Here is a 12,385-nt window from a genome sequence, read left to right as displayed (position 1 = left end):
CTTGTACTTAAATGAAATTACAGTAAGCCAACTAAACTCTTCCTTAAACCTTTGCTAGCTCAGAGCTCTGTGCAGTTACCACATCTTTGTATTTCCTTCAACAACTTTCTGTCACATCTTTCTCTTTTTCCTTTTCAAAATTCCAGGAGAGCCTAAAACCAGGCAGGAAGTCTGATAAAAAAAAAGAACAAATGGAACAAATAAGCTTAACTTGAGGGCAAACAAAAGGTACTTTTCAGTCTTTTTTACTCTGATTCTATGCAGAAACGACTCTGCAAGAAGCAGCATGTTGTGTCGACAGTTCAAACAGGCAGAAAGCCAAAGCTCCTCACAGGGGACGGACGTGCGTACTGTGAGCTGCTTCAAACATACAGTTTCAATTTATTGTTTCAAGGAAACAATAAATGCAATTGAAAAAAAAGACTGAGTCTGGTGGTTAAATCAGGTTTTTACTTTTGCAATTAAGAGTATGTATGTAACAGTTTTCGTCAATCAGGGACTCTTCTTTTCTCAGACTGGAAAGATCAACATAATTAACCAAAATTGGAGAAATCTGGATCTTCAAAGGTCTGGTTCTTTTTTAGGCAGAAGTTTGGATTCCTGCAAGTCCTGTGTTTATTTGTTAATAAAAAAAGAAAAGCGTATTAAATCACGGAAATGCATAGAAGACCTTCTTAACCCTTGTGCTATCCTAGGCACTTTAACGTTGGGAGTTGGGTCATCTAGACCCACTAGACAGTGCGCTGAACCTTTTTTCTTCAATGATTTGTGATCTTCACTGGTGTCCATGGATTACATGAAATCTTTCCACCTTTATCCACCTTTGTCATAGTAGGGAGAACACATTAATGTAAGGGTGGGGTCATCTAAGATAGCACAAGGGTTAAAGCCTCACTCTAATGAAAATTGTGTTGTTTTTTTGTTGTTTTTAAAATGTTTTTGTAGCATTTTCCTCATAATGGAGAAGTGTAAACTTTAAATTGCATTTCTGAGTATATCTTTTTTTTGTGAATGAGGAGCAGATGAAATAAGGCTGTAAGTGTGGCTTAGAAGCTACCATGGCAAGACTCAAGCTCTATTATGGAGCAAAGCAGAATGGAGCTGAATGCTTTGCTCCATCCTGAGACATCCACTTGTGAACAAATAAATCCATTACTTCCCTCCCTCAAAACTGTACAGCTGGATAGCTCCAATATAGCTAACCTTTTTTGTTGCACCGATAGTTTTAGGTCGGGGTTGTGAGGAGCTGTAAGCTGGTGGGAGAGTTTTTAAACTATGGGAAATGTGTACATGCTTACTCTGCATCGACAGTCCCTCCCACAACTGAAAAACAAGTTTCTGATGACTTACTGCTGCAGAAACTATGTCCTGGAAAATTACAGTTTTTTTTTTACTTTTTGGCTAAAAATGGCATAATCATAATTAAAAGACCAATGGGAACACTTTGAAAAATAAATCAAAAAATGATTGGAGTGGATCTCTAAACCCACAAAAGAAGATGCTTCAGTGAAAAAAATTCAAATGAACTTAATGAAAACTGACCTTGCACAATTGTTGGCTGAAACTACAAAGTTAGGGAGATCAACTGCACTAACTGACTGTTTCTGTTTCAAAGGCTCTTTAGTCCCATACTAGCATGAAATGAAGCTGAAAGGGTTCCAACTCTGGAAACATTATGGTCAAATGAAAACTCTTCTGCTCGTACAGAGCCTTCATTAAACTTTGAGGTTATAAACATTGGGGAAGGGGGGGGGGGGGGCTCAAAGCCTCAAAGGCATGTCAGCTATGAAGTGTCATGTTTTAAATTTACTTCCCTGCAACTGCATTTTACAATCAGACAGCAACAAGGAAAGAAAGTGCAGCAGCATCTCTTCAAAGGCCAAAAAGTGGAAGAACAAGAATGGATAGGATTTTCAAAGTTGAACGTGACTCCATACAAACTTTTTAATTCATCCCAAAGTGGGTAAGAGAAAAACAAAACTTGGACTTCAGCTTGAAGCCTCAGCCTCTCTCACAGCAGATAAGGTGACACTTGCAAGAGAAAGAAAAAAGGTCAAACATCCTCAACGCTGTTATGAGATTTTGAGGAAAAAGATCTAAAGTGATTCAACATGAAAACTATCAATGTCAGTTCTCTCCATTCAGCTTGACTGGGTTTCAGTCATTTTCATTTCAATTGAGAGTTGTTTCAAGCTGGGTGGGGTCATTGTGTGAAGCTGTCCTTTTGGAGCTTTTGCCCCCCCAGAGACTTCAGCAACACAAGACCTGACATGACCTGAACTGAGCTGGCTCCACTTTACTCTTTCATTCTCAATCAGGCTTGAAAAGCATGTTTTCACACAAGATAAAAATGGGCATTGCCACATGTTCAGTGAGCGTTTCAGACCAGCCTCCTGCGGAGAACCAGGAACAAGGATGGGAAACAAATGTGGCCGTGGGGTGCCACTCATCACCAGAAAACAAGCAAAATAGTCTGAACTCACTTTGGTGGATCTGAACCTTCACTTCTTTGGATGAAAGAGGAGGAACACCCTGACACAAAGTAGCATTATGACCTTCTGATGTTCCTCTTAGAACAGTTTGCTGTTTTACAATCCAGCAAAGATAAGGAACAGCTGCACAGGATCACTGAGACCTCCCATGGATTCAAGACTGCCTTCTCCAAGAAAGCTGTACAGCTCTCACAGTCTGAACAGGTCTGGAAATGTGTGTCCTCTTTGGCCATGGATTCCGCATGTTATCCTGCTACTGTTACACCTATAGCGTGTCTTCTTCTGTGGTTATAAAAGTGGAAAGAACAACATCATAAAGAACCTGAGATCCCAGGAGATCAGTGATAATCTTGACATCTGAGAACTTTGAATAGGCTGCTGGCTCGTCTTGTACAGTCTTGTCAGTTCAACTGATGCCATATATCTTTCTACGAAAGAGGAACATACCAAGCAGCATCATAGTCAGAACATCCTCACTAATCACCGGCTTGTTTTGCATGTGAAAGCCCAGCAGGCTGCAAGAGAGCATCAGAGAACATGCAGAGCTTAAAAAAAATGGGTTATTCAGGGGAAGGTGTGCCTCTTTGGCTGCTCTTAGGTAACAAACACCAGTTGACAAGTTGAAACAAGTTGGCAGTCCTGTTCTTTGAAACAAGGAAGAGGAAAGTCACGACACTAACATTGTTTTGTGTTGTTCAGCATTTTTGCACTCAAACCTTTAGATATAACTTTTCATAGAGCCACAGATATAACCTTTGTCCTGAAGTATCCTTTTCATATATGGATTTTTCCGTAACCTTTGCTCCAAAACCAACAAACATCAAAAAAAAGTTGGGGTTTATAATGCTTGATTTGATAAAAGTCATTTTTTTTCTCAGTGTTGTAAAGTTTGTAGACACATAAACTGCCTTGATTTTTCTCAGAAAGCAAGGAGGACAAAAGGAGTCCTTGCGAGGAAGGGGAGGAGGGAGCAACCTGAAGGAACATCTGGGGAAGTTCCTTAGACCACTCCCACAGGCGCATTTCTCTACACAGAAGCGAATACCTGCTGAGGAGCCAAATCCGTGCGCTAAAACATAGAATAACAGCTTTAAATCATCAACATCGTGTTAGTTACATTTATCCAGGAGACATGTTTGAAGTAGTTGTGGATTTTTACATTTGAAGGTAAGCGTAAAACTCGCATCAAATGTTGGAAAAGTAAGTTTTGTGGTGCCGACTGTGCGTCTCTGTCTGTCAGAAGTGATTCCACAGTCGTATACGGCGCGGTGTTTCGTTGGCTAAACTGTAAAAAGATTTTATTTATATAATTTAGGTATTTATATGAAGAGCGAAGGTTGTTCCAAATAAGCGTAAAAGTGTTAGTAAACGACACCCACTCGTGCGTAAAACTAGTAAACGGGCTTTGTCTTTGGCCCATATCCAGTTTGAATTTTTGGACATTTGTTTTTTATGGTTACTAATACACAAGTTAAGAAATTTTGTCCTAAAACACGCATTTTTAACGAAAAAAATATTTTGAATGTAAATGCGCGTGAGTGTAAAGACGTAGGATCCATGTGTTTCCTTGTGAGCCCGTTTTTCCCGAATTGCTGCTCCGAGCCTTTTTCCTGGATGAGTCAAAGTTTGAAATTGTTTTAGCATGAAAACAGCTTTGAAATTTGTTGGATCATGAGTGTTAAAAGTTAGATCTTTAAGACCACAGCAACACGTCTTGTTTTCTTTTTCTTCTAGAAAATTCTTCCAGCTGAAAGAGAAGAGTTCCAGATACTTCAGAGATATTTGATCAGCAGCCCAGAAGATGGACTGGAAGACTTTCCAAGCTCTCCTCAGTGGGGTCAATAAATACTCCACTGCGTTTGGGCGGCTGTGGCTGTCAGTGGTGTTCGTCTTCAGGGTGATGGTGTATGTGGTGGCAGCGGAGCGGGTGTGGGGCGATGATCAGAAGGACTTTGACTGCAACACCAAGCAGCCCGGCTGTGCCAACGTCTGCTACGACCACTTCTTCCCCATCTCCCACATTCGCCTGTGGGCCCTGCAGCTCATCTTTGTGACCTGCCCCTCCTTCATGGTGGTCATGCATGTGGCGTATCGGAATGACCGGGAACGTAAGCACAAGGCCAAGTTTGGCGAGGAAAGCAAGCTCTACAATAACACGGGGAAGAAACATGGCGGCCTGTGGTGGACGTACTTAATCAGCCTCTTTGTTAAGACGGGCATTGAGATTGGCTTCCTTTACATCCTCCACCACATCTACGACAGCTTCGACCTGCCGAGACTGGTCAAGTGCGAGGTTTCACCTTGTCCCAACGTGGTGGACTGTTACATAGGACACCCCACGGAAAAGAAGGTCTTCACATACTTCATGGTGGGAGCATCAGCCCTCTGCGTTGTTCTCAACATCTGCGAGATTATCTATCTCATCGCCAAGCGCATCGCGAGACTCGGACACAAGATCAAAAAGCACCGTCGCCATGTGGCCATCTACTGCGACCATTACAACAATGACCTCATGGGGAAGAGCAATCTGCAGATTTCAAAGGAAGAGCAGAAGGATGAGAAAGACTTGCCTCCATCCTTCAATGGTCTCTTTCCACCGAGAAACCTCGCGCTTGAAAAGAAGATCCGAGCCTCTGCTCCCAATTTGTCTTTGGCTTTGTAATTGTAACTAACACCAGTCCAAAGAGCAGATGGGCAGTATTTGGATTTAATCCTCCCCAAAAAAAGAGATTCAGTCACGAGCCAAACTGCAGCACAACTCTGGAAGTTAAGTCATCAGGACTGAATCCTTCACTTCTGACTGAAAGAATCGTTTCAACTAGGGTTCCAAATCCACTTCCACAACATTCGCAGATCTGCTCTAAAAACTCGTATTTATTGGTCGGCCATGAACTTTTTTCACTTGAACTTGAACACCTCTTGACTTCTGCCCCACAGAATATTCCAGTTGCTGTTGTTTCAGTCTTTTTTTGTGATTGGAGTTTATAAGGGAGGGGAAACAGAAAAAAACAGTCACTCAGGGTTGGAGGACACACCTGGCAGAGGTATTCGCTGTTCTTTGGCTGTCTCCGCAGTGACACATCACAACCCTTAGAGTTCTTAAGGGTTTGGCTAGTTCTTCTCAGCTGGTATTTAATTGTTGTTCCCATCAAAACTTTATGATTTGATGTTGCCGGACTTGACTGAGGAGATGAAACCGATGGGAGTGTGGATGCTCCGGATAGTCAGTTTGCTGTAAAACTGCAATACTTGAAGAAAGTTAAATAATTGCAAAAAAAAAAAAAGTTAAATTGCATTTCTTGCTCCTTTAACAGTGTCATCCTGCAGGCATGTTGCAGAGGTCTCAGGTCTTTATAGCTGTATGCTGTGCAACATTTTTTGTGCTTGTACGAAGTTTCTTTTTATGTAAATCCTTCAAAACCTGTCTTTAAATGTGGTGTTGGAGCGCAGCACAGACAAGTGTGTTGCTAAACTATTGTGATACATTGTGACTTCTTGCTCACACAGGTGGGATACCTATTTTGCAACTCTTTGTATAAAATTGTACAAAATTACAATTAAAGTGAATCCGCACATTTGTGAAACAGTTGCAAATGTCTGTAACTTTTATTTTTAAGGTTCAGTCAATAGAATTTGTTGTCAATTCATTGTTTATATTGAACATCAAACATAAGCATTGGTAGATTGTGTGTTATTTATTTGCATTGTGGTTATTTTTTGCCTCCATGTTGGGAATTTTTCTGTAGCAATCTGAACTTTAATCACCAGATCTAGGTTTTTTTTCTCTCTAGGTTTTTGCAGAAGTCGGAAGTAAACTTGTCTGTCAGGTTTTTTAGTAGGAACTGAAAAGGATTAATTGTGTTTGTGACTAAGAAAAATTTCTAGTCAGTTTCAATGTCTTACATCAAATCCCAGACAAAAAAAAAATCAAAGATTCACAAAAAACTGTTTACACTGCCCAAAAATTGATTAACACCAGGTTTTACTGTGAAGTATTTTATTTTGAAAGTCTACAATAATCTGTACAAACTGTAATTTAAGAGAATCAGTTAAAATATACACATATACATATATTTGACATGTTTTACTAACCACTATGAGGCCCAACATCTTAAACAATCATCGAAAACGTGACGCTTCTTGTCTTAATATAAGGCACTGTCCAGTGTGTCACCATTGTGTCATCATAGAATTCATGACGTGTAAAAAGCAGCATGAGTCGGCGCCGTGAGAAATGTGGCAATCATCCAACTGGAGAAGCTCAGAAGACGACGATGAGTCTGCAGATTAGTGGCACTGAGCGCCACTGAGGTGTTTGCTACAGTTTGCAGGTAGCTTGTGCCACTTTGGAGCTGCTCTTCCTGCTGAGGGTCCGGCAGATGAAAGCTCCAGCATCCATCAGCTTGGTGAGGTCCACTCCCTGAGGAGAAAGAGTCAGACTCTGAGAGGCTTGAAAAACTAAAATACACCAATAACATGAATATTTGTAACAATGCAGACTGCAAAATATAAATAATAAATTTATTTTCTTTCAAATTGACATTTTATTTGAATAATTCTTACAAATATGTAGGACTTTTTAACTCGATGTTGTCCCACTTTTCTTTATCACACACTGAATATTACAGACCAGATAAATAAATAAAAAAGTGTGTTTTCCTGACCATGAAAAAGTCAGAAGCTGTGACTTTCAGAGCTCAGGTCAAGAGAATATTTTTCCTAAAAGTTGAACCATGATCAGTAATTGATGCGTGTGTTTGAACTACACACGGTAGTTTTTTGTTGTTGTTCAGACAAAGTTCCCCAACAGAAGATTTCTGAGAATAATCACTAGTTTGTTCAGTGATTTCAAAAAGAAATGTTCATTTAAAGATAATAATCCACTCTCAAAGATCCATGGCTGCATCGTTTAAACGTGGGCCGAGCTGTGGACCAACACCACCTGCTGGTAAGATGCGTCACATACTGACGAACAGATATATGGAGGATAAAGAATGGGCGGACTTGACCTGCAACCTACTGACAGATCCTTGACTGACATAATGATTTTATAATTTCACTAAAATAAAAATAATCCAACACAAATTAGGATGGGAGCTGCACTAATCAACCAACCAATCTAATTTTGTATTTACATTCCTGGGGCATTTTTCTGTTATAAGCCACTCATAAAAATATCTTACTGTACATGAATATTACAACATTTGTATTTGTTCTTGATTCATTTGACCAAACAAAAATATCGCTTTTGCCTTAGTTTTTCTAGCTGATTTAGAGATAGTATCCGAGAAGGGCTGCATGGTGGTGTAGTGGTTAGCCCTCTCCTGGTTCAAATCCCTGCTGAAACCCTCCTGTGTGGAGTTTGAATGTTCTCCCCCGCATACGTGGGTTTTCTTCGGTCCCCTCTGGCTTCTCCATACAGTTCAAGTAAGGGTTAATGGCCGACGAGGTGTACATTATTACTTTTTAACGCACGCCGTGGAAGCCTTCACGTCGGACGGTTGCTTCCGCGAAGTGCGTTAAAAAGTAATAATGCACACTTCGAAGGCCATTAACCCGCTTATAACATGGTCACTTACAAAAGCAATACATATTAACCAGTTTTTAGTCCTTAATTCTTGTTTTTTTCCCCGATTTGGAACGCTTTTCTCACAAAAAGCTGACTATTTGTTACACCGCACCACGTAACAAATATTCTGCGTCGCGCCGCACCACCGCTACAGTCAAGATTCTGCGACATATATTTGCCGATCTTTCCGATGGGTTGAATAAAGCATCAGTTCAGAGAAAAAGTTCACCTCTTACCGCTTGTTTTTGTCCAAATGATGAAGCAAAAGGTTGTTTTAAAGAAGCCGGCGCAGTGATACAAAACATTTAAGCAAGGTGAACGGAACTTCTTTTTTCACCGTGCGGTTATCCTGTGGTATATCACTTTTTAATGTACACCTAGCAGCCAATCAGAATCGAGTATTGACCCGGACCATGGTATAAAACAAGGTTAATCTGTGCCTCTCAAGTGTTCCTGTAACCCCATGACCCCGAAAGGGATTCGGCGCGTTCTGAAGATTGAAAGACTGATGGATGGATCCAAGAATTAATTTCAATCCTCAGAAAATAATTACTTTGTTTTATTGGATTTGTACGGGTGTGCAGACACCAGAGCCTGTCCAACTTATTTCCTTCTCCATGCCATCTTTTTCTGACTGCATCTCACCGCTCTGCCCAGAGGGGGTGAAAGCGGAGCACACATTTCACACACACTTTGACAAACAGGAACTTCACCGTCCTGTCTTTCTGTAGCTGAGCCCCTTAAGGATGCAAATGCTTTTAAAGATTTAGAGGCAACAGTTTTCAAAAACTGAGCAGTAAAAACTGTAAAGCTACAGAGAAAATGAAAATGTCCAAAAACGACGAACAAACTGGTTCTTCTTACCGTCTGTATTCCAAGTCCATGCAGCATATAAACGACGTCTTCGGTCGCTACGTTTCCAGAGGCGCCCTGAGCGTAAGGACAGCCCCCCAGTCCTGCTACAGACGAGTCCACCACACTGATCCCCATCTATAAAAATGATGAAAAGCTGCACATCACTGTAGAAAGAATAAAACCTGTGAAGGAACATCTAACAACCAAAGCGATTTCATTAAAAACCCAATCAATTTCTAAATAAAATATGAGACGTGAACGGTACCTGCAAAGCGACAAGGATGTTAGCCAAGGCCTGACCGTACGTGTCATGGCAGTGCACCGCCAGAGCACTGACTGGCACCTCTCTGGTCACAGCTTCAAGCATGTCAACCATGCTACCAGGAGTCCCCACCCCTATAGTATCGCCCAGGGAGATCTCATAGCAGCCCATGGCGTACAGACGCTTGGCGACCTGTGAGGTGGACGCAAATGAACGGTTATTTTGTCCCAAAACGCAGATTTATTTTAAAAGAAAAAAGAAGGCAGAATACGTTGCGTCAAAACTCACATGTGCAACTTTCTCAGGTGCCACCTTGCCTTCATATGGGCATCCGGCGACACAGGAGACATAACTGCGGTGATGAAACACACAGATACAAGACTTAAACAACTCCTGATGATTTAAAAGTGTCTCAGCGGTAGAGAGGAAACCGGAATTCCTACCCTCTAACTGGCACAGCAGCCTCCTTCGCTGCTCTCATGACTTCGTCAAAGCGTTGTAAACTCTCATCCACTGAGCAGTTTATGTTCTTCTTGCTGAACAGCTCAGATGCAGCACCAAATATGGCGACTTCGGATGCTCCAGCCTTTACCTGCAGAGAGAGCAGAGAGGGGAAAAAAACCACTGTCCTCGTCAGACTCGGAACAAACAGATGAACATGATGAGGCATGTCTCCTGTGAAGATGAGGTGAAGAAGAAGGATTTTATCTTAACTAACAATGCTGGCAAAGATGAGGTTCTGCAAAAGTGATAAAGAAGCTCTCAAACTGTGTGTGATCATGAAAGTGAAAAAGATTCTTTAGTAATTCTCTGCTGTATTAATTTGCTTAATGGCCCTGGATTTCAATTTTAGGTTAGACAGCTTTGTTGTTTTTTTAAATTCAGATGATAATAAACTCTTTGCCCTGTAAGGTAACATAGACAACTGTCATTTGGTTTTTGTAGATAAAAATATCTATATTAAATAAAAGCTTTTTAGGCTGAATTTGCTTTCAGTTACTTTTTCAATGTAAACAAATAGGATTTTAATAATGAAAGTTCCTCCTTTGTTTGGTTTATATCTCTAGTTGCACAATTATGATTTTTATGTGACCAAATATAGAGAGAAAATGAGAAAATAAGTCAGGATAGAATCATAAAATGAAGTGTAAATTTAAGAACTAGAATCTTAACTGTTGATTGCTCTGGCAGTGATCCTAATTACCGTCATTTTGGGCTTCATCTGTCTCATGTAACATGTTTTAGAGCTCTTTGGAGCATGGTGGGAACAGGAAGTCTTGGAGAACTTACAGCAGCCTGGAAACCCTTGAGATTGGGCGTGAGGACCGGATAGGTCACTCCTGGTTTCCTTTGAATTCCTTTCATCACCTCCACCTGGTCTGCCATCTGAGCAGGTGAGGACAGAAACAGGTTAGTTCCGAAAAAGAGGGGCGTGTCAGTACTCTCCTTACAGACCAACGAGGCAGCTACAGACCTGGGGAACCCACTTAGGAGAAACAAAGCTGGTGGCCTCGATGACTTGCAGGCCTGACTCTGACAGCATGTCAATCAAATGAATTTTAGCCTCTGTTGGGACGATGCTCTGCAAACAGAAGTCAAAGCAGCAGCAAAACGATTATGCACGTGTTTCAGTAGAGCCGTCAGGACTGTAAACAGGTTCAACCCCGGTCCAAATGTCCTAATGTAAACACATAAACGTCACCTTCTCGTTTTGAAGTCCATCTCTGGGTCCCACCTCCACGATCTTCACTTTCTCTGGAAGCGCGTGGCCTGCTTTCAAACCAGTCTGGTGACATTCAACAAAACGAAAACGTGCAGGAAAAAAGGTGAAACAGACACAAGGAACCTGACAGCGCGACAAGTAGGAAAAATAAATAAATGACCTCCTTCCTCCTACAAAACTAGCTTGGTAGCTAAGCTCTGGGAAAGTGCCAGTTATCGTTGAGTCATTAAAAGGCGTGATTTTAAACTTGACCGTCAATAGAATGAAATACTCACCGCTTTAACTTTCGCTACGGTGCTCAACGCCAGGTAGTGTTGACCCATGGCTGAGCTTAAAATCCCTCTGTTCAGCAGCCTGACCACAGCCGCCATGACAGCCTCTCTGTGACGTCACGCGCCCACCAGCAAAGACCAAGGGAGCGCCCTCTATGGTTCAGAGGTTGCCACTACCGTTCAATATGGAACTGGAGCCTGTTTGCTTCTTTGAGACTGAAGTTCCATTTTAGCTGGGATTTTAAAGGTTTTTTGACTAAAATAAAAGGTTTTTAGATAATTTCCACCAAGAATACAAAGGGATCCCTAGACGTGACATTCAATCTCCCATTCTCCATCCCAATAATAAATAAATAAGGGAAATTCTTCCCTCAAGTTAAGTTATGGCCACAAATACTGTAGTATTTTGCGATGATAAATAAGTGTTATGTGGGTAGAGAGGAGCCTTTTATTAGCATGGACACACATAACTATTTTGTTGCACAAACATTAAATATTGTTGTGCAAAAATTGTATTTTGTGGCAAAATTTGGGTGCACAAATGAGTAATTTCATGGGCACAAATTTTGTGCATAGAAATTACCATTTTATGTGCACATTTTAGTTTTTTATCAGCAGTTGGTGTGCACATATTAGCATGTTGTGGCCACAAACAGGCATTATGTGTGTGTGTGTGTACACAAATTAGTATTTTAAGGGCACAGATTAACATTTTGTTAAAAGAAAGAAGTGTTTTGTTAGTACAAATTAGCTTGTTGTGGCAATAAATTAACATTTTGTGCATACAAATGAGCAACATTAGTTTTAATTAGTATTTTGTGTGCACAACAAACTGATTTTGTTGGCCAACGTCAGAATGTTGTGCACAGAAGTGAACATTTTTGTGAACAAATTAGTATTTTTTGTGCATAGATTAATATTTTGTTGGAACAAACAAGTGTTTTGAGGGAACAAATGAGCATTTTATGTGCACAAACTAGTAATTGGTGGCAACAAATTAGTATTTTGTGGGTGCAAATATTATTATGTTTAATTCCCACTTCTAATCTGTTGTTTCAAAATACTAATTTGTGGGCATAAAATGCCAGTTTGTGTAATCAATATACTAACTTGTGCACACAAAATACTAATTTGTGCGCAGAAAATACTAAATAATAGCAACAAATTATTAATTTGCGGGAACAATTTATTTATTTATTTTCAATGTCATGT

The 12,385-nt window shown here is 40.6% G+C and overlaps 2 protein-coding genes across 2 annotated transcripts; one reads left to right on the top strand and one right to left on the bottom strand.

Moving 5' to 3' along the window:
- The first annotated feature begins 3,350 nt into the window (after window positions 1-3,350).
- Window positions 3,351-6,081, top strand: LOC101161595 (gap junction beta-3 protein). Its single transcript, XM_004082639.4, has 2 exons — window positions 3,351-3,659; window positions 4,227-6,081. The coding sequence occupies exon 2, from the start codon at window positions 4,294-4,296 to the stop codon at window positions 5,152-5,154; it is 861 nt and encodes a 286-aa protein (XP_004082687.1). The 5' UTR covers window positions 3,351-3,659; window positions 4,227-4,293; the 3' UTR covers window positions 5,155-6,081.
- Window positions 6,082-6,472: 391 nt separating this feature from the next.
- Window positions 6,473-11,314, bottom strand: hmgcl (3-hydroxymethyl-3-methylglutaryl-CoA lyase). The gene is made up of 9 exons (XM_004082381.4): window positions 11,177-11,314; window positions 10,881-10,964; window positions 10,653-10,760; window positions 10,469-10,564; window positions 9,622-9,770; window positions 9,467-9,530; window positions 9,182-9,370; window positions 8,926-9,051; window positions 6,473-6,912 (listed from the first exon to the last, which is right to left on the bottom strand). The coding sequence occupies exons 1-9, from the start codon at window positions 11,270-11,272 to the stop codon at window positions 6,811-6,813; spliced, it is 1,014 nt and encodes a 337-aa protein (XP_004082429.1). The 5' UTR covers window positions 11,273-11,314; the 3' UTR covers window positions 6,473-6,810.
- Between the last annotated feature and the right edge of the window lie 1,071 nt (window positions 11,315-12,385).

This window comes from Oryzias latipes, chromosome 22 (genome assembly GCF_002234675.1).
Source record: "Oryzias latipes chromosome 22, ASM223467v1".
NCBI classification, from domain to species: domain Eukaryota; kingdom Metazoa; phylum Chordata; class Actinopteri; order Beloniformes; family Adrianichthyidae; genus Oryzias; species Oryzias latipes.
The sequence above is the reverse complement of the archived record's forward strand: the minus strand, read 5'-3'. Positions and strand labels throughout refer to the sequence as shown.

Excerpts from the sequence above, each read along its gene's own strand:
- LOC101161595 (XM_004082639.4), top strand. The coding sequence starts at position 4,294 with ATGGACTGGAAGACTTTCCAAGCTCTCCTCAGTGGGGTCAATAAATAC.
- hmgcl (XM_004082381.4), bottom strand. The coding sequence starts at position 11,272 with ATGGCGGCTGTGGTCAGGCTGCTGAACAGAGGGATTTTAAGCTCAGCC. Across the intron at positions 10,761-10,880 it reads ATGGACTTCAAAACGAGAAG|AGCATCGTCCCAACAGAGGC; the intron begins GTGACGTTTATG and ends TTCTGTTTGCAG. Across the intron at positions 6,913-8,925 it reads ATGGACTTGGAATACAGACG|GGAGTGGACCTCACCAAGCT; the intron begins GTAAGAAGAACC and ends CTTTCTCCTCAG.